The following is a 20,735-nucleotide window of genomic DNA, read 5'->3' on the forward strand; positions in this document are numbered from 1 at the left end:
AGGAGTGTGACCTCCTCTCCCATTTTGATCTTGCTCATGAAGAGACTGGACACAGAGGCTGCAACCCTGGGTCAATCGTGCCTGCTTCACACTCTCATAAGGAAGAGAAAATGCATTGAAAGAGAATTTTTCACAAAGCTGGAATCTCGATTTGCTATTGAGTGAAGGGTTGGTCAGGATCTGCCTGTTGTTTATATACTAATAAACTACTGTTTATCTTCACTATTTTCAATTAATGCTTATTTTTCTCTCTTGTCAGTATATAGATTTAAATTACCCCTTTAATTTTTAATGAACTCTTACTTTTACTACAGTCAGCTCCAATGAAGCCAGGAGGACAATCACAGGTTCCTGTCATAGTATCACAGTGGCCTCCATTAACGCATTTACATGCCCTTTGGCAGTATGGACCATAGGTACCTTGTGGACATTCTGTTTTAAAACAGGAAAAAAAGCAATTAGGAAATACTACTTGTGTGACCCTACAGTTTCATAGCAAGATCACTTTGTTACCTTACACCTAAATTTTGTTTTCAACCTCTATTTCTAGTCTAATTATTTGTTCTTATAAAACCAATCCTAATTTGCAGGCTTTTTTTTTTTTAATTGAAGCAGCAGAAAGTCACTTTAACCTATGTTGGTTTTCTCCAAACTGCATTTTTCACTGTAACGTGAGCCGTAATCCTGGCCTGTGAATGGAAGACTGTGCAAGTGTTTCAGAGAAGAGGACATGGGGGATTTCCATAGACTCACGAGTTACACATACAAATGCAAAACTGGGAATTCTTTTTCTTAAAGGGAGACCTTGTCCTGTAATAACCCAAACAAAGTGGCGTTGGCTGGAGTACCAGTGCCATTCATATATGAGGATAAGCTGTCCATGAATAATTTGTCTGACGTAGATTTAAATAGGCTTTTCAGGTGGCATTGTATGCATGTGCCTTGCTTCAGATGTCTTCTTTTTGAAGAGCAGTTTATTATGGACAATGCTAGGCAGATATCCATTCTCTCCAAATTTGCATTTATCTAGATAGAGATTGACATTTCATGTTTCCTCATTTCCCTGATACATTCAATGGTAATGGACAAAGCCATTTCCCCAAAACACAGCTGGTTATTGTACGCTATTTCAAGGCTCCAGTGCTAGGGCCTGATTCTGATCTCATTTACCCCACTGTCAATCAGGAGGAACTCCCATGAAATTACATTCTTATAAAACAAGTGGGGGAGAATCAAGAATCAAATGTTTATTGATGCATCAGAGTATTAAATAGATTTTCCTAATGTTCAGGGCTGGATTAAGGCAACCCAGCGCTCTAGGCACACCATGACAATGGGGCCCCACGCTGGTCCCAATTCACCACTTGGAGAGAATCAGAGGAAGTGGCATGGGATCCCCTTTTCCTTGCCAGGTACAGTAGGTAGCCCCCACCCCCACACCTTGGGAGCTGCAGAGACAGCCATGTGATGCCCTCTGCCCATGGATAGAGTAGTAGCAGGAAGGGTGTATCACTTGGGTGGGAGGGCTGGGCCCGCTGCACTCTTCCCCCGCCATACCCATGGAGTTCTCTGCAGGGGTGGTGTTGGCAGGTCCCCTCAGAGCAGTGGGTCTTGGAGTTAATATCCCATTGTGATACATGGGGCAGTTTGCCCCTCTCAAAGCTGTTTCAGGCTGTCTGCAGGCTCAGGCATCAGATACACTCAGGTTACGTTTTCAAATTTTTCTCCGCAACTGTGACTTACTTAGGTGAAAGCTCAGATTCTGCTGTAATCGTACGATTCTAGGAGCTAAGCCCAGCTGCTAGCAACAGCCCTCTGGTGCTTGTACTTTAGACCAGTTCTGGAACTGTTGGCCTCTGGAGGTGCATAGTGTGTCCCCTTTTCCCTAGTGTATGGTAGCAATTTCTAGATCATCAGAAGCGTGAACGCCTTTCTATGTCAGCTGTGCTGAGGATGGCAGTACAGCCCTTTCTAAGGCAAACCATTTACCAAGACAATTCACACTGACACTCGTTGCTGGAAATGACATTCACTTTCTCCCACTCTAAAAAAGGAAAGCCTGTGGCCATACTGGAAATCCCCACCGGAGTATATATGTGGCCAATTTCTAGCCACGTGTCTCTTCATACTTTGTACTGTAGGAATTTATGGATGTTAATAATTCACTCTCTTTCTTCAGTGTATAAAATCATGATTTGTGTGGATGGAGAAGAAATCCTTGCCTCCTCTGAACTGATCTATACAGCACCTCAGAACAGCGAATGCAGTCGTTATGTCTTTTAAAAATAACATTGGCTGCTACCCACAGATACCAGATTAACTGTACTAAATGGACATATGTATTTACAGAATATAGATTCTCTTTTGTTCCATAGGTCCTTTTTACTCAGTACATCGCTTCCCCCTATCCACGGGAAGAGCAAATCTGAGAGTTAAATCAACATCTCTCCCTACAGGGGTATGATAACACAAACTCACCCACATACTGCAGATTTTACAGAATAAATTTTGCAACTTCATGTACACAGTGAAATGTAAATTCCTGCTGTCGGAGAGAGATCCCCCTATAATGTTCTTTCAATATCCACTAAGAAACAGTGTCAAGGAGACATCTTCAGTATAATGATTTCATTTAGCCTCTTTTTCAGTGGCTTCCCTACTTCCTTTTGGTCTTTGTTTGGCTTTTTCCCTTTTTATTCTGCTTCACTCACCTAACTACTTTTTCTCCTCTCTGGCAGAGGTTTCAGAATTGTTTCTCAGTTCAGGCTGACAAGGTTTCTTCCATGACTGGACGTGGTTCCAGTAATATGTGTAATTCTTCCCTTCCCAATGTACTTATCCTTTTAACTTCTTATTTATTTCAGTTCAACAGGGAGCAACACAAGCCGTGAAAACACATCTGCTTCAACATTCAACATAATTATCAGCAAGTTGTTCTCATCTGTTACTACTTTCCAAGAGGCTTATATGCAGACAGCCAGGGCAATTTACACAGAATCCTGCCATTTAAGTAGGCTATGCATCCACAAAGAAGTTTAGTTTATAACCACCAGTTATCTAATAAAGACATTTTCTAATTTAACAGCTTCCTGTACATCAGAGTTATGCTTTTCTGAGAACTGCAAGAACAGCAGCCAGATTTCTAAATCATTTCCTGATCTCTTCCTTCTGTCTTGGGTTAGTTTTGCCATGATCTAAATTCCTTATTCTAATCCTAAATCCTGAGTTAATCCAGAATTCATGCTTCTAGATTCTTTTGTACCAACAGTATATACTCGGGCTTTCCTTACCAATATTAATTGCATCTTTTGGGGAAGTCTTCATTGCATCTGAGAGTTAGCATCCCAGCCCGAGTCCACTGACTTGTGCTAGCAGGCCTTGCACTAGCTGTGTAGACGTTGTGGGTCAGGCTGGAACTCAGGATCTCAAGCCTGGAGCTTGAAAGCTCAAGCGACAGCCCAAGCTATAACGACTACACAGCTACTTTTAGTGTGCTTGTGAGAGCCCCAGTGACACAACTCTGTGGACCCGAGCTGGGTGGCTCGTTTCCACATGCAATACAGACATACCCTTGAAGTGTCCCATTACCAACAGCTTTAAGGTTGATCATTAGTAGTTGGAGCTGATGAGGTTGGTCTTCCCAGCTGAAAGTTCACCAGGCTCAAATACATCTGTAAACAATGCAGAGTGGCAGTGTTTTTTTTCTATCCACTAGAGCCATTAGGTTTTTTTTTTCTAATTTTACCACACTCAGGCAGACTTGCCCATCCACAGAGTTATGGCTAACAGATGGGATTCGTATTGCTAGTTTACCTGCTTCCTCTGTACCTTGCCAAAAGACTATTTCAATTCTCTACTCCAAACTTGAGAACATGGAAGTCCAATTGCTCTTGGCTGCTGGAATCCCAGTTTCCCAGCCAGTTGCACCTTTTATGGATATTTTCTTGAACCTTTTTTCACAGTATTATAAGTACAGCCGTTGTTGCCAGAAACTGTTTCCAGCAGTATCCAACCACATGTTGACTGGACTAAGGCCAACTTGACTTCTTTGGGAGTGGCTTCCTACACTGCGCCCAGTTTCAATAGCATACTGAAAGCTTCTTCAGCATGGGATAGAACAGGCCTGATTCTCTTCTCAGCTACAGCAGTTTGAAGCAGGAGTATTTCTACCAAAGTAATGGTGCTATCCCAGTGCAAAGGTGGTATTAGATGAGAATCAGGCCCTCGATCTCTTGCAGCACAGATCCCCACAACGAAACACACACTAACTTTAAAATCATCTGGTTATACTCCGACAACTTGCCACTGATTGGTGAAAGCTACCGAGCAAGAGTATAAAACAGAAGCAAAATTTAGATGCAATACAATCATTTTTTCCATATGAATCCGTATATCCCAGTGATCCTCTTATTTCTCTAGGCAGAAAATTAAACAAAACAAAATCTATTCATTGAAAATCTGCTCTGTAAGATATTGTGCAACTTCAGTTCCTATGAGGGCACTCAGCACCAGAAAGGCACAAGCCTTATACACTTTGGATGAAGTCCTGGGCCTACTGAAGTCAATGCCAAAGATCTCATCAACTTCAGCGAGGCTAGGATTTTACCCTGTAACTTCTTCCTTTAAATCATGGCAATGGTGCAACTTTTACTGTCTTAATTTTCTTATTCCAAGGCTCAGTTCAGAGGTTCGTACTCAATTTTTACTCTGGGAAGCGCCACTGAAACGAATGGAAGTTTGCCTATGTTTGGCCCTTGTACATCTATAGAATGACTAATAAAAGCTAAGATACTATGATCTGGGGTATTATGCTATATATCAATATATTTAAAAAGACACAGTCAAGTAACTAAGGCCCATAATGTTACTTCATCTGAACATTTATTAATCTGGTGGGGGATGTACTTCAGATTTCAAGGGCCTGAGTCTGATCTCATTTACACTGGTCTAAATCAGAAGACAGTGGAGTTACACTGGTGTACCGCTGATGTAAATAGGGGGAGAATCAGACACTGCATTTCTATTTCTTTTTAAATACAACTCGTGATAACATTATGACAGTATGAGCTCCCCTAATCTGTTTCTACTCTAGTAGTGAAGCACAGTGTTTAACTGTTCCTGGACTTGCACACATGGCTGCTGACATCAGCACTGAAACTGCTGCCAAAAAGGGAAGCAAACCAAAAGGAGCCATTCAGGATTCCAAAGAAACAGAGAGAAAGGGGGGAAAAAGGTTTTCCAAAGAGAGAAAGACCTGAGCTTGAAGAGCGAAGATGCTTTATTTTCCTTTTTATAAGAGGACATTACACACCATGAAGAGTAAAAACAAAATTAAAGCTGTAACCAAAAAAGTGATTAACTGTCTCCTTTTTAGTCACTTCACTGCATGTTTCCTATCAGTCATCACATTCCTCCACAAGCTACTTTACTGTTGTCTAGAATATCAGTCTGAGACATGTGGGTCTGGGAATATATTTTTTTATGATGGAATGCTCAGCGAATTGGCATTTTGTCTTTTAAACTAGTCACCCTTTTCCAATCCATAACAATCTGTTTAATTTGATTGTTCCTCAGAAGACCGTGCAACTTAACTGACTTTATGAATCATTTTAGATATATTGCCAATTGCAGCCTGTTTTATAATAACCATTTGTCCTTAGTTTAGCACTCAGAGCTTTCGGGAAGCACTCTGGCTTCGATATTTTGAGAGGCGAGAGCTACACAATACACATGTGTTGCTGCAGGTTAGAGGTGGATGTGTATTCATGTCACATTTCACAGAAGGGTCTGGTGTAAAAATGATTTCAGAAAATTGTGAAACATTTGTCTCTAGAAAAAACTCCTGATCCCAGCAAAAAAAAGCCTTACAATAATTAAGGGCCAAATTTGACTCCTTTTACTCTCAGAGAGAAGGACTTTATACCTGGAGTAGACTCATTCCAGGCTGCAGGTATTACTAAATATGAATAGGTGTTTCAGAATCTGGCCCCAAAGAATTAGGCTTCCCGTCAACTACTTTTCAAAAAAATTGGAATGAAGCAAGAATTATACATACTAAGGTCACAGTGGATTCCATAATAACCCGGTAGGCAGGTACATTTGCCTGTCGCTGGGTGACATTCCTCATTTTCTGCAGAACACTGACACAGTTGGTTACAGTTCTTACCATATGTGCCTGCTGGACAAGCTGAGGGAAGAGGAAATGTAAACCAATGAATTAAATTTGTCTTGGTAAATATAGCACTCAAACAAAGAGCAGGCTAAAATTTATTAAATAAAACTACTGCCTACAGAAGTATGCTGCCCTCTGGGACTCTGGTTTTATTAAATTTACTTGGGGATTACTTTGCTGTTTGATTTTGTTTTGTGCAGTCAATTTATGCCCAACTGCCAAGGGCCAGCTGCAATTTTCTTGTCACTAAAGAAAATCATAGTGTGATGTCAGGTAAAATCGACTAAAATAATAGTATAACTCAAGAGGGACCACATGTATGGATAAAGACATTTTCCCTTGTGTAAATAGTTTAAACTTTCAAGGTTGCTTTAGCACAAACATTTGTACATGTTGCATTTTGTCACTTGTCAGCCATGCTGCCTACATTTTTCTGACTGTTTAGATCTAGGTTCTTATATTAGTGCGCACCACACCATCTGAGCACCTTCGTAGAAATATCAGGCCAAATTCTCAGGTGACATAAATTGGTACAGCAAAAGCAACTTGAATAAAGCAGTGGTGGTTGTTATAGTTATTTATCATTATTTTTATTACTTAGCACCTAGTGCCACTGATTGGGGTTAACAGCCCATTGTGTTACACACTGTACACACACACAAGAAACAGGCAGTCCCTGCCCCAAAAGCTTACAGTCTCACAGATCAGATAGGGATCGGATTAAAATTTCAATAATCAGATCTTTTTAATAGTAAAATTTATGCTCAGACAACAGGTTTCTGAAATTTTGCATTAAGGAAAAGCAAAATAGGAATCATAGAGCTTGGAGCACAAAATAAATCCAGTTTGTCTTTAAAGATAACCCCAGAATGGATGTGGTTCTTGCCACTGACAATAATAAATAATAATGATAATAAAAATACAATTTTCTGGTGCTCCGGCAGCCAAGAACAGAAGCTGTTCTCCCAAAGAACACCAATGGACGGCAGAGGTGGAAATACTGCCTGCCCTCTGGAGGGACAGAATCCTCAGGTGGACTGGACACTTCCCTGGGCCAGCTTTGTTGAATTTTGTCCCCCTGCTTGCTCTTGCAATCTGCAAGCAGAAAAATCTATATTCAGCTTTCAAGCTGTAGTCCACTTTTATTAATGCAATGTTCTAGCAGTCCTTACTCCTTCAGAGGTTGATTAAATCAGCTGTTCAATTATTTAATAAATGAATCAATCCCCTGTAGATTTTTTTCAAGGGGCAATTAGTCACATACTTGTATAACAACTTACTTTTTTCACAGCCATAGCCAGTGAATCCTTGAGGGCAGCCACACTCTCCATTCACATGGTGACAAGGGGTACCTGAAGGGCAGTTGCAACGTTTGGTGCAGTAATTGCCATAGTAGCCAGGCAAGCAGGCTGGAATAACCAAACCAGTTTTCATTAGAACAGGTTGCAGAAGGGCTTAGAAGAACCTAAAGACCAAGTTCAGCCCCTGACTGCAAGGGAAGCCGATTATTTCATGCTTTAGCCAGCAAATATATATGAAGAATACTGGTGCTTCCAAGAAGACTACCTCCCCCATTAATAAATTAATGACCATTTATTTCTGTTGTTCAAATGTTACATTAGTTCCAGAGGCAGGAGATGAATTCCAACTCACAATCAGTGAGATCCTGGCCCTTTGAAATCAATGACAAGAACCCCATTGACTTCAAGGGGGCCAGGATTTCACCCATGATCTTTCCCTTTAATGTAAACCTCCTTATGCTGCACAGAAGAAAACTTCATGTGACACTGTCATCAAGAACTACAAGTAGAAATATAAAGTCACCATGTCGGATCTTAATTATACTTTGAATACTTCTTGCTTTTGCAAGATAAAAATCTTGGGTTTTACAGCACCTCTGGGGACACTAGAGAAATTTTTCAATGTGACATTTAAAAATTTATTTTATTTTAATGAAAAACTGCATGTGTCATGAAAGGTACAGGTCTGAAAGGACTAGAGACTGACAGCAATTGACATGAAAGAAATTGAAGGGACACAACGTTGATCATCATCATGAGGACAATCTGCTAACGGGCAACTCCAGTTTGACCAGTGGAGAAGAAGAAAACTACCACAGCCTACCAAAAAGTACTTCTTAAGGCTTAATTCTGTGAAATGCTGAGTTCCCTCATTGATTTCAGTGGGATCATGCCAGGGCTTAATGATACTATTGCAGGATCAGGGCCTTAATGGAGCAGACACAGTACTCTGTAGATGTCTCGGTTTTACTCTCAGCAGAAACTCACGTTTGTCGCATCGTTTTCCTCGCCATCCTTTTTCACAGTGACACACTCCACTCTGATGGTGGCAGGAAGAGCTGTGTTCACAGTCACACCGTTCCTCACACTGCTGCCCAAAGTATCCAGATGGACAGGCTGAGAGGAAAATTAGATAAGCAGAATAATGGTTCCTTCTGGTCTACAGAAAGCTGATGTGAAAGCCATCAGCCACTGACAAATAAGCTAATATTTATCTTCTGGGAGAGTTTGGGATGATGAATAGATGATACAAGCACTGAATTTATAATCTGATGAGAGTATATTTAGCATATTTAAAATTGTTATACTCAGTCCTGAATGCTAATGACTATGCACAAGAAAGTTTGCAAAGTGGCAGTAACCTGGAATCCTAAAGATCACAATGGATTGTATAGTGATGGCAATACAATACACACTGAACAACAACATACTGTGTTAATAATGATAGTAAATTGTGCCTAGACAATACTTATCATCTCAAAGGACTTTACAAGGTTACTAATGGGAAACTGAGGCCTGAGGAAGTGAAAGGCCAGTATTTCAAAGATTCCTATGACTTTCACTGACAAATGAAACTTGTGGATTCTCAGCACGGGTAGAAAAAACAGTCCACTTGTGACTTTGCCAAGATCAGACAGCAAGTCAGTGGCACAACTTGAAACAGATCCCAAGTTTCTGGACACTTAGTCCTAAATTATGTTTTTCTAAGGTACTTATATGCCCCACATTATTATAGTATCTGAGCACCTCACAGGCTTTAATATATTTTTCCTCATATCACCCCTGTGAGATAGGGAAGTGTCCCATTTTTCTTTTGAGCAGAGAGATTAAGTGACTTGCCTAAGGTCATACAGGGAATCTGTGGCAGGACAGGGAATTGAATTCAGGTCTCCCAATCCTAAGCTAGCACCTTAACCACTGCACCATTCTTCCTTTCTAGCCACTAGCTATCTCTAGTGCTCTTCAGAATGAAAAGTATTAAGATCAAATTGAAGGACAGAAAGTGACTCAATGTCCTGGAGGGAGAAAGAGCTAAAGTTCCAGACGAAGGAGTCAATGCAAGTGAGAGAGAGACCCTTGGGAGTTGAAATGGGCAGCCACAGCTATAGAATGATTAATAAAAATACAGGAAACATTAATTAATAAGATGCTTTTTATAGAGTCGAAATTTACAATCAGTCAAATCAAAGAAATTAGCCTTCCTACCAACATTGCACTGGTCCCCAATCCATCCTGGATGGCAGTTGCATTTCCCTGAATGTCGGTCACAAATTCCACCATTGCCACAGCTACAGTTCTGCTCACAGCTCTCTCCATACTTCCCATCCTCACACTCTGAAATCAATCAGGGCAGAATTTTATCAGAATCATAAGTGAATGAAAGGTCCAGTCAAAGCAAATGGAGAACATGATGGAACTCACCAAGTTCACAGGCTATTCCAGTCCAGCCTTTGGGACAAATGCATTGTCCAGTTACCTGATCACATACAGCCTGATTGCGACACATGCAGTGCTGTAAACAGTTCGTGCCATATAAACCAGAAGGACAAGCTGTAAACAAAATTTAACATAAGAATGGCCATACTGGGTCAGACCAAAAGTCCATCTAGCCCAGTATCCTCTCTTCCGACAGTGGCCAATGCCATGTGCCCCCGAGGGAATGAACAGAACAGGTAATCATCAAGTGATCCATTCTCTGACTCCCACTCCCAGCTTCTGGCAAACAGAGGCTAGGGATACCTGCCCATCCTAGCTAATAAACCGTTGATGGACCTATCCTCCACGAATTTATCCAGTTCTTTTTTGAACCCTGTTATAATCTTGGCCTTCAAAACATTCTCTGGAAAAGAGTTTCACAGGTTGAGTATGCATTGTGTGAAGAAATACTTCCTTTTGTTTGTTTTAAACCTGCTGCCTATTAATTTCATTTGGTGACCTTAGTTCTTATGTTATGAGGAGTAAATACACTTCCTTATTTACTTTCTCCACATCAGTTATGATTTTATAGACCTCAATCCTATTCCCCCCCTTAGTCATCTCTTTTCCAAGCTGAAAAGTTCCAGTCTTATTAATCTCTCCTCATACAGAAGCCGTTCCATACCCCTAATAATTTTTGTTGCCCTTTTCTGAACCTTTTCAAATTCCAATATATCTTTTTTGAGATGGGGCGACCACATCTGGACACAGAATTCAAGATGTGGGTGTACTATGGATTATATAGAGGCAGTATGATATTTTCTGTCTTACTATCTATCCCTTTCTTAATGATTCCAACATTCTGTTTGCTTTTTTGACTGCCACTGCTCATTGAGTGGATATTTTCAGAGAACTATCCACAATGACTCCAAGATCTCTTTCTTAAGTGGTAATAGCTAATTTAGACCCCATCATTTTATATGTATAGTTGGAATTATGTTTTCCACTGTGCATTACTTTGCATTTATCAACATTGAATTTCATCTGCCATTCAGTCACCCAGTTTTGAGAGATCCTTTTGTAGCTCTTTGCAGTCTGCTTGGGACTTAACTATCTTGAGTAGTTTTGTATCATCTGCAAATTTTGCCACCTCACTGTTTACCCCTTTTTCCAGATCATTTATGAATATGTTGAATAGGACTGGTCCCAATACAGACCCCTGGGGGATACCATTATTTACCTTTCTCCATTCTGAACGCTGGCCATTTATTCCTACCCTTTGTTTCCTATCTTTTAACCAGTCACCAACCCATGAGAGGACCTTCCCTCTTATCTCCTGGCAGCTTACTTTGCTTAAGAGCCTTTGGTGAGGGACCCTGTCAAAGGCTTTCTGAAAATCTAAATACACTATATCTACTGGATCCCCTTTGTCCACAGGCTTGTTGACCCCCTCAAAGAATTCTAGCAGATTGGTGAGGCATGATTACCCATTACAAAAACTATGTTGACTCTTCCTTAACAAATTATGTTCATCGATGTGTCTGACAATTTTGTTCTTTACTATAGTTTCAACCAGTTTGCCCGGTACTGAAGTCAGGCTTACCAGCCTGTAACTGCCAGGATCACCTCTGGAGCCCTTTTTAAAAATTGGTGTCACATTAGCTATCCTCCAATCATTTGGTACAGAAGCTGATTTAAATGATAGGTTACAGACTACAGTTAGTAGTTCTACAATTTCACATTTGAGTTCCTTCAGAACTATTGAGTGAATACCATCTGGTCCTGGTGAGTTATTACTGTTTAGTTTATCAATTTGTTCCGAATCCTCCTCTAATGATACCTCAATCTGGGACTGTTCTTCAGATTTATCACTTAAAAAGAATGGCTCAGGTTTGTGAATCTCACTCACATCCTCAGCCATGGAGACCGATGCAAAAAATTCATTTAGTTTCTCCGCAATGGCCTTACCATCCTTGAGTGCTCCTTTAGCATCTCGATCGTCCAGAAGCCCCACTGATTGTTCAGCAGGCTTCCTGCTTCTGATGTACTTAATGTTTTTTTGCTATTACTTTTTAAGTATTTGGCTAGCTGTTCTTCAAATTCTTTTTTGGCCTTCCTAATTATATTTTTACACTTCATTTGCCAGAGTTTATGCTTCTTTCTATTTTCCTCACTAGGATTTAACTTTCACTTTTTAAAACATGCCTTTTTGCCTCTCACTGCTTCTTTTACTTTGTTGTTTAGCCACAGTGTCTCTTTTTTGGTTCTCTTACTATGTTTTTTAATTTGAGTTGAGCCTCTATTATGGCATCTTAAAAAAGTTTCCATGCAGCTTGTTAATTAACCTCCTCATTTTTGTGTAGGTCCCTTTTCTGAAATTTAATGCTACAGTGTTGGGCTGCTGTGGTGTTTTCCCCGCCACAGGGATGTTCAATTAAATTGTATTATGGCCACTATTACCAAGCGGTCCAGCTATATTCACCTCTTGGACCAGATACTGTGCTCCACTTAGGACTAAATCAAGAATTGTCTCTCCTCTTATGGGTTCCAGAACTAGCTCCAGAACTAGCACTCCCACACGAGCACGACCTGTTTTGTATTTTTGTACCCTGGTATTACTGTGTCCCATTGATTATCCTCATTCCACCAAGTTTTTGTTATGGCTATTATATCAATATCTTCATTTAATACGAGGCACTCTAGTTCACCCATCTTATTATTTAGACTTCTAGCATTGGTGTATAAGCACTTTAAAAACTTGTCACTTTTTAGCTGTCTGCCATTACATGATGTAATTGAATGGGACTTTTTTTTCTTTTGACTGTTTCTCATCAAATCCTACATTTATTTTATTATCTTCCATCCTCTCCTCCTTACCAGGACATAGAGAACCTCCATTAATAGATCCTCCCCTAAGGGATGTCTCTGTTCAAACCACATGCTCCTCTGCACCTGTCGGCTTTCCCCCTGCCCTTAGTTTAAAAACTGCTCTATGACCTTTTTAATTTTAAGTGCCAGTAATCTAGTTCCATTTTGGTTTAGGTGGAGCCCATCCTTCCTGTATAGGCTCCCCCTTTTCCAAAGGTTTCCCCAGTTCTTAATAAATCTAAACCCTTCCTCCCTATACCACCATTGTCTCATCAATGCATTGAGACCCTGCAGTTCTGCCTGACTAACTGGAACTGGAAGCATTTCAGAGAATGCTACCATGGAGGTCCTGGACTTCAATCTCTTATCTGGCAGCCTAAATTTGGCCTCCAGGACCTCCCTTCTATCCTTCCCTATGTCATTGGTACCTACATGTACCACGACCACCGGCTCCTCCCCAGCATTACACATAAGTCTATCTAGATGTCTCAAGAGATCCGCCACCTTCGCAGCAGGCAGGCAAGTCATCGCAAACCCAGCTATCTATGCTTCTAATGATCAAATCACCCATTACTAATACCTGTCTCTTCCTAATAACTGGAATTCCCTCCCCCGGAGAGGTATCCTCAGTGCTAGAGGATACCACATCATCATCTTGAAGGAGGGTCCCAACTATGGGATCATTTCCCTCTGCTCCAGTTGGATGTCCTCCTTCCCTGAGACTTTCATCCTCCTCAACAGCAGAAAACTCTTATTAAAAATGCACACAAACTACAAGAATAAGAAGCCATGTCTATATGGACTATATCTGTGCAGAAATTTTACTAATGTTGACAGTTATAATACCCTATATTCCTTCCCCCTACAATGTATACGGTAAATGTCAATTCAATTAGGAATTTTGTGCAACATTCAGAATACAAAACAGCTAACAAACTAAAGCAAGGAAACTATTTACGGTACAGGAAAGCAATGCATTCGAAGTAGGATAGTGCAAGTTAAATACATAGAACTTAACTCTACCTTGTCTTGCACCAATCTGACTGATTGTGCAAGTGATGTAAATCAGGTTTGGATCTGACCTACAGAGCCTGACTCCACTCTGATTTACACTGGAGTAAATCAGGAGTAACTCTGTTGCAACCAATAGAATTACATTAATGTAAAACTGGTTGGGAGCAGAATCAGACCCCTTCAGAACATAGTGGACAGCAATAGCTGACATTTAGTAATAGCTGAAGTTTATTAATATAGTGTCTTAGCCACAGGCCACTTTGAGGACAGCAATCAAAGGGTTTACACAATGAAATTTGTTTAGTGATAAGTGAAGAAAGTGCTTAATTGTATCCCAAAACAATGATCTCTAGTCTTTCCCATCCTCACCTATGATAGCAAGAGCTTGATTCTTCACAGCTTTCTCAACAAATAGGCTATGTACTGGTTCCACTTTTTAATGGTTAACTTTGTACGATACACAATTTTATAATTATTACATCTTTCTATCCACAGCAGGCTGATGATATTTTATAGCTTGCCTATTTTTAATTTAAAGAAATTCAAATAATGAATTCCCCACTATGGGTACTGGAACTAGAACTTGGGAACTTTAGCTCAAAGGGCAGAGGCTTGTACTTTAAGTGCTAAAGTGATAACTCCATAAATTGCTAGCAGTAGTAGGTTCTAGGCCACCAAATGGAACAGTCACTAGAGGAGGACACATACCCAACATTCCCTTTCCTCCCCCCCTCGCCTCTCCTGATGATCAAATTATCAGAGAAACCAAACACACAGAAGAATCCACAATGCACCATAATAGAAAGGAACTGTTTGTGTCTGAAAATATGTAGTTTGATTTAGGGTCCTTCTGACTGAAAAAGTGGTTGATTTACAGTTAATTAAAACAAAACAAAATCAACCAAAAACCCTCTACTATTTGAAGCTATTTCCTTAAGAGAAACTTCACATTTCAGCCAATACTGTACCCATCAGTATAAGGGGAAGACTTGTGTGTCTATACTCCCCTCCCCCATGGAAATCATAAGCATGTGGAAAGTCCTTTTGTCCTTAGATTTTAAAAGGGGCTTTCAGACTTCCCTAAAATACAAATAGCTACCATTTTACTGCAGATTTGTTCAATTAGCAATTCCAAAGTGACTGGCGAAGCTCCCAGTGATGACATTCAATCCTAGATTTAGCTTATGGTGTATAGAGCAACCACAAACTAGCGATTTGTAGGAGGATAACTGCTACATTGGGATGAGAGCACAGGGCTACATTGCTGGTTCTGGATCACTTATCTAGACAATCCAAACCTTCTGTTTTTAAATTGAAATAGGTCCAAAGGGGGTAAAGTGGATAAATATTTGATGTTGCCTGGATTATTTTTTATTTCATTTTAATTTTCAAAGATGGCAGGTTTTCTGTCTTACTACATTCTGGGACATTTTATCCCTCTTAGTCAAATCAGCTATTCTCTGGAACTCTCTACTGTACCCCTTCACTTTGTACTCCTGGGGGTTTCAGCTTCTACTGTTTTGTGCTTGTATGGTACCTTAGACAATGGGGTCCCGGTCCAGGCCTAAGTACTATGATAATATAAATAATAAATAAAAATACTGTATAATAATTTATGTGCGGACTTCTCCTAGCTGCCCACACACTTAATAAATATTAGTAGATATAGGACACCCTGAACTTAAAATGGTTCTGTCCCTCAATTAGAACATTATTTTTTATAGACTGTGTGGCCCATTTGTACATATGTTTAATTAACATACAGTAAAGCCTGTACCAAAGACCACCCTTATTCAGCAATCACCTGTATGTATTGCTGTAAGCATAAATCAATTTCTAAAAGACCAATATCTGTCTGTCCCTTTGCTTAAGGTAGGTTACACTGAATACCTATACTGGAAATTAACTTTAAGATATTCTGCAAAAAACATACAGAACTTCCACAAATAGAGTTTGTGTGGCTAAGTCCATTACCAACTGGGCAGACATCAGCCAGTGGGTTGTGATAATATTTCTATTATCTTCTTTTGATTAAAAGCCATTTGATAAAGCAATGTACAAAGCCGGCAATTGAAATACTAATGAAAATCCCTAAGTAAGAAGTTTTGTTTTCCCCTTCTGTCATCTTCTTGCAACAGAAGTTAAGTTCTCACTGCACCTTGCTGGCAGGTAGCTCCTCTCCATCCTGCTGCGCAAATACACATCCCAGTTACATGATCACAGCGCGCTCCATTGTGACAATTACAAGCATGACTGCAGCCTTCCCCGTAACTGTCACCCTGGCAGGCTGCAAAGAGAGTACCATAAAATGCAATTACAACACATCAAAGGAGGCATCATACAGAGCAAAATTCAGACATAACCCAATTCAAGAGAAATCAGTAAGAAATTGGCTTCTCATGAAACACTGTTCATATCATACCGATACATAAGTTCATATATTAATCAGGCCTGACACTAAATAATGTGGGCTTAAAGATACATATCAACGCATTCTGAACAGATTTTTATCAAAGACTCAAATCACTTGGGTGATATATCACCTGTCATTCTCCTGTTCCTTGGAATGTCTTTGTCTTAAACTAATGGTCCAGCAGAACAGGCAGCTTGACAGGTTGGTTATTTATTTGCAGCCTGGTAAGAGAACTGACAACTTCATTGTTTTCATTGTTCATTTTTCACAGTTCGATGCTTTAGCTCACCCGAAGCCTTATTCTTTGGTAAGAAAGCAGTGATATTTCCATCACATTGGGTAAGCAGCTGGCTCCCAGGTGAAAACTTAACCCTGTATCTCACAAGTTTATCCATGCTTCAGCTCCATTTTGTTCTCTACTGGTGTTGCCTCCCATGGACAAAATGGCATTACAAGATTTCTGCTGTCTTCATTGTCATGGCTCTGTCTTTAAATGGCAGTAAATGGAGTATACTGTCACTTTGCTTTCTAGAGTATCACTTAAGGTAGTTAAGGAAGAAAAGCAGGACTGTCCTTATAGATAGCCAAGATAAAAGAATAAGATACTTGTTGTCTTGGTCTTAATGGAGGCTTTAATTCTACTGTGTCACACTTGTTTTCCCACAGATAATAAACATCATCGGCATTCTTCCCAAGAGCAAATAAACGGGTCTGATCCTGTGAAATGCCATGTGTCCTTTGCTCCCATTAACTTTGGCACATAGCACCTCATGGGACTGGGCCCACACTTTGACCTTTCATCAAAATCCCTAGCCCTTTTGGGGAGCAAGATGTAGTATTGCATGAAGGACTCATCCATGAGAGATAGAACAGAAGAATGGAATTTTCCCCACTTCAATTGTGAATGTGGTTGACAGCATTTGGCCTATTCATAACCTGTAGCTTCTTGTCTGGGCTTTTCAGTGTCCCAGTGTGATTTACATGGATGACATTTCACTTGTAGCACCTTTTCAACATATTTTTTTTAAAATCAGTTAGGTCCCATCTGTATCACTACTGTAGTCAAGCCCAGGGACCTGGTTATAATGTTGTTAAACTCTATATTGTGGATGGGGCCTATCTGCATCACCAAATTAAAGACTCAGACCATCTGAATGAGCTTTACCTTGATTATGGAGACAGATTTAAATTGTGGCCACAATACAAATCAGAATTATGCTGTAAAAGGGTGTTACTAAGTCCCCGATTTAGCGTAGATTAACCCTGAGAGTGTATCTCACCAGAAGTTTACATCACGTGCATACAAATCTCTTGTTATGCCTACTAGGAGACAGATGGGATTTATCAGTGAATTAGAAATTCCAAAACAAAAGCAGGAACTCTTGGTGAGGAAAATTAAACATTCTTGTCTCTTGTTAGGAGTATACAAGCCTTCTTGGTTCATCTTTGGGGCATACTGCTTAGCAGGGGATTTACAATGTTAGAAGACTGAAACAGCAAGTGAAATTATCAAGCTATGTTTGCAGGTTTCTCTACTGATGGAGCAGAGTGAATTGAATTCTTCTTCCTCTTTTTTTGATGAGGAGTGTAAAGATACTAGTTTATAAACTACATTATGTGGCTAGGTAAAAAATCAATTAAAATCCCATGATGCCAGAATTATTTTTCAGCATCCTTCTGCACCTCTCATTACTTGAAAACAAATGCTGCTCCCCCAGCTGTGAGCGCTAGCAGATTCCAGGAAATGCCAGCACAAATACGCAACACAGAACAAAGGCAAAGAGGCATGTGTGAATGCCCCCAGCAAAGCAGGGGTCAGAGTACTCTCTGCAAGGCTTGAATTATACTGTTTGGAGCAGTAGGACAAACAGTACAATGGATCCAAATCTTAAAACGGTTTCTTCCTCTTCGATAGGTGCCATTGTTTTAAAAGATTTACAGGTGGACAATATCTCACCCGTACCTGGGGGTAGAATGGAGCTGGCTGCACACCCAGTGCAAAAGCCAGCTTGTAGATCCAGAGCAGGATAGCTTAACAATTTGCTTATTGCTCCTCTGGCCCGAAGCACTGTGTAGTGTTTGCTGTTGATGGCAGCATGTGCACTAGAGCTGATTGGACGTGCCTAGCTAACCATCCCACATCCTTTGTGGAAGCTGTGCAGGTGCACTCACCAGACATGCACTCAAAGTGTCCTGGCCTGTAGGAGGGATCTTGCCATTGTGCTTGTGCAGAGCTGTGTGGGGCAGAAGCTTCCCAGGCTTTTCCCCCTACCACACTGTGTATGGGCAGAAGGCAGGATTAATCAATGCTTGAGTTACCGATATTAGCAACTTCTAGAGCTACCGGAAAGGTCCCTCAGTTGAATCAGCCACTTCATTCCTCAGGGAACTTGGCATCTTAAGTTAAACTTCTGGAAATAAGTGAACTTTAGTCATGATCAATGCTGGTAAATGTTGCTAGTGTTTGACACAAAGCAAGCACAGATTTCAAACTGACTTGCAGGCCACTACTCTTGGCAGAGAGAAAGAACAAGTCAAACTCATTTATTTAACCTTCCTTGTTTACATGTTCTCTTCAGATAGGTTGCATCCTGTCTTGTCAATAATTCTGAAAGCTTTCTCATCTGCACACTGGGACTTCCCAAGGCCAGCAGCTCTTAATACTGCTAAGTCTTAGATCAACTCTATTTCTGTCTTAGTTAGGTTCCTCCAAACTTTAGCCCTCTTCCCCATTACCAAAGCTCTCAACAGCAGCCCTGATATAAATATAATCACATCTGTGGTTAGATGATCTGGAAAAATGCACTGTTTATTATTATTGTTATTATTATTAGCAACCTTTGGCCAAACCTGCAAAGTCATCCACACAGTACACGGCATTACCTGATGATGATACATTGTTTAGCTAAGAAAGAAACAGGTCACCCCTTTGCATTGTTATTTGACCTTACTCTTTTGCAGGCAAAAGGAGTCTTAAAGCCTTTGGTGTCTTAACTAGCACAAGGGATAAATCAAGGGCAGCATAAAGCTTTAATGGTTCCAGTGCAAGAGAATAAATGGTTGCTTTCTTACGTAATCCCAGTAGACTTTGCTACGAAGATGAAGGGGGACATGTGAGGCCTATGACAAAGGGCCTCATTTCTTAATTGAATTTAATAAAATATGTAGGAACAAAGCTTCCCATTTTTAATACAGTTTACAGAGCAGTCAAGAGCGAAGCTGACGGATTGTTAACTTTGTGGATCTTTTGAAGGGCAGTGTACATGGACTGCAACCAAGAAACAAGCAACACACCCACTCACCAACACCTCTGCTCCCAAACAGCACAAACATATTTCAATGGCACTATATTTCACAAAGTCTGTTGATTAACCTATAAACAGGGTAGCAAGAGAGATTACCATTGACATGAAGAATTTTAATACATTAAACTGAAGATGGAATAGCTGGTCCAGGTGTTTGTAGGAGGAAAAGTAACTGGGTGCAGGCACTGACGGATTGTTTGGAAAGTAGGTGGGAGGACAGCAGAAAGGTTCAACAACATTGTCCCTGAAGTCAGGGGACTTGTCCAAACAGGGATGGGGGAGGTTGTGGGAGAGGATCTTTAGATAGAAGGGAGGATGTGTGAGCTTGTGTGTACAGAGGGAATTGAAGGAAAGAGGTGGAATATGGTAAGGTAGGTAGAGGTAGCAAGAGTGTTTGGTTGTTGCATGTCCCATGACAGCAGGCCACTGTGGGGGTTGAGCTGGAATAGGGGTAGTCAAATCAGGGTGCATGTCTGGAAAGGTTGCAGTCAGGTTTGGTCATTAAGGTGGTTGGAGTTTGCAGGAGGGTGACAAAATGGAGGTGTTTGTCAAATAAGTGTATTAAATAAACTATAAACTTCTAGCTGAGAGAATCATGACATTTGTGGGTCAAAGGACCCCTGTACAGGCCTCCACAAACAATAAGAATCGATTTATTGTGCGATGCTGCTATGGATGAGTATAAATTGTTCTGAGCTCCACAGTGCTGTCTGCAGAGGATGATTATACTGTACTTTCAGGGTGAAATCCTGGCTCAGTTGAAGTCACTGGGGTCAGGATTCATCCTCAGTGTTTGAAGGATTAAAGCTTAAATAAAAAATTAATTTGGAAAAGAAAACACCATCACTGATTTTTTCAAACAACAAGGCTCAGTGATGCCTGCAAATGATGCTATGAAGATAAGGAAAAGAATGACTTTCCATCAGATTTGCTGGCAGATTTATTAGAGGATCCAGCAATAATGTCTATTCAAAACAGAAACAAAGCAACCACCACAGAAGCTACATTGTTAAGTGGGACAGTTTATTCTTGTTTGTGAAATTCCAGGAACTTACCTTTTTTGCAAATGACATTTCTAAAAATTAATGATAAAACCCCCTCCCCTACCCCCCCAGCAACCCTCCACCTTAATAGCAAAACAATCCCTGCTTTGATTTTTTTCCACAGTGTACTTTTGTAATCTTATAATTGGCAATTTGATAAGACTCAGCAGAAACATGGGAGTAACATTTTGCCGTTTAACACTT

The 20,735-nt window shown here is 40.4% G+C and overlaps 1 protein-coding gene across 6 annotated transcripts in view; it reads right to left on the minus strand.

The window, feature by feature from the left end:
- The window catches only part of LOC125642499 (uncharacterized), a 324,292-nt gene that overhangs the window by 15,217 nt on the left and 288,340 nt on the right, over positions 1-20,735 (minus strand). For 4 of the 6 annotated variants that reach the window (XM_075132132.1, XM_075132130.1, XM_075132131.1 and 1 more), the window contains 7 exons: positions 15,929-16,057; positions 9,895-10,023; positions 9,679-9,807; positions 8,461-8,589; positions 7,453-7,581; positions 6,056-6,187; positions 304-432 (listed from right to left, as the gene is read on the minus strand). In XM_075132132.1, coding sequence (XP_074988233.1) covers positions 304-432; positions 6,056-6,187; positions 7,453-7,581; positions 8,461-8,589; positions 9,679-9,807; positions 9,895-10,023; positions 15,929-16,057 — 906 coding nt within the window. The other 2 variants (XM_048863983.2, XM_048863985.2) reach the window with 2 other exon arrangements.

Source organism: Caretta caretta, chromosome 9 (assembly GCF_965140235.1).
Source record: "Caretta caretta isolate rCarCar2 chromosome 9, rCarCar1.hap1, whole genome shotgun sequence".
Classification (NCBI taxonomy): domain Eukaryota; kingdom Metazoa; phylum Chordata; order Testudines; family Cheloniidae; genus Caretta; species Caretta caretta.